This window comes from Eimeria mitis, genomic scaffold (assembly GCF_000499745.2).
Source record: "Eimeria mitis Houghton genomic scaffold, Emh_scaff1055, whole genome shotgun sequence".
Classification (NCBI taxonomy): Eukaryota; Apicomplexa; class Conoidasida; order Eucoccidiorida; family Eimeriidae; genus Eimeria; species Eimeria mitis.
The window spans coordinates 6,711-7,510 of NW_013567327.1; the positions used below are offsets into that span (position 1 = coordinate 6,711).

At 57.8% G+C, this 800-nt stretch overlaps 1 protein-coding gene across 1 annotated transcript in view; it reads right to left on the minus strand.

The window, feature by feature from the left end:
- Positions 1-800, minus strand: part of EMH_0028420 (uncharacterized protein) — a gene marked incomplete at both ends in the record, with an annotated part of 4,788 nt that overhangs the window by 1,637 nt on the left and 2,351 nt on the right. Inside the window, 2 exons of the mRNA XM_013494152.1 lie at positions 1-170; positions 257-668. Coding sequence (XP_013349606.1) covers positions 1-170; positions 257-668 — 582 coding nt within the window. The remainder of the gene's footprint in view (positions 171-256; positions 669-800) is intronic.

An 800-nucleotide genomic window follows, 5' to 3' on the forward strand; every position in this document is an offset into this window, starting at 1 on the left:
ATAGCTGCGGCAATGTAACCGGCTCAGGCAGAGTAATTCTCCTTCGCTGCTGCTGCTGCTGCTGCTGCAGCTGCAGCTGCAGCTGCAGCTGCTGCTGCTGCTGCTGCTGCTGCTGCTGCTGCTGCTGCTGCAGCAGCAGCACTGGTGCTAGCCCTATGGCGCCGTCTTCTCTAAGAGCAACACGAAACACCTTTCTGCTGCAGATGCTGAGAAATTGCTGCCCCTCAATTACTTCTATTTGTTCTCTCACTTCTACTCTTGCTGCTGCTGCTGCTGCTGCTGCTGCTGCTGCTCCTGCTGCTGCTGCTGCTGCTGCTGCTGCTGCTGCTGTAGTTGATGAGGACCCAGGAAGCAAAGCTGCGAAGCACGCATAGCTGGCAGTTTATATAACTCGAAATATTGCTGCTGCGCTGGATCAGCTAGCAGCACCTCTTGCTGCTGCTGCTGCTGCTGCTGCTGCTGCTGCTGCTGCTGCTGCTGGGGGTGTTGCTGCAGCAGCAAGCAAGCGGTTGTTTGCTCAGCACAAGCAGCACCGCAACGACCGAAGGCGGGAGAGTTTGTTGCTGCTGTTGGTTCCGTTTCTGCTGCTGCTGCTGCTGGTGCAGCAGCAGCTGCTGCTGCTGCTGCTGGTGCTAGTCTTTGTGCTGCTGCAGCAGCAGCAGCAAAATCTGCAGCAGCAGGCAGCAGCATGCATGGCGCCAGTGCAACAAACAGCTTCGTGTATTCCCACTTGCATGCGCAGCTCTCAGCAGCAGCAGCAGCAGCAGCAGCAGCAACAGCAGCAGCAGCAGCAGCAGGTC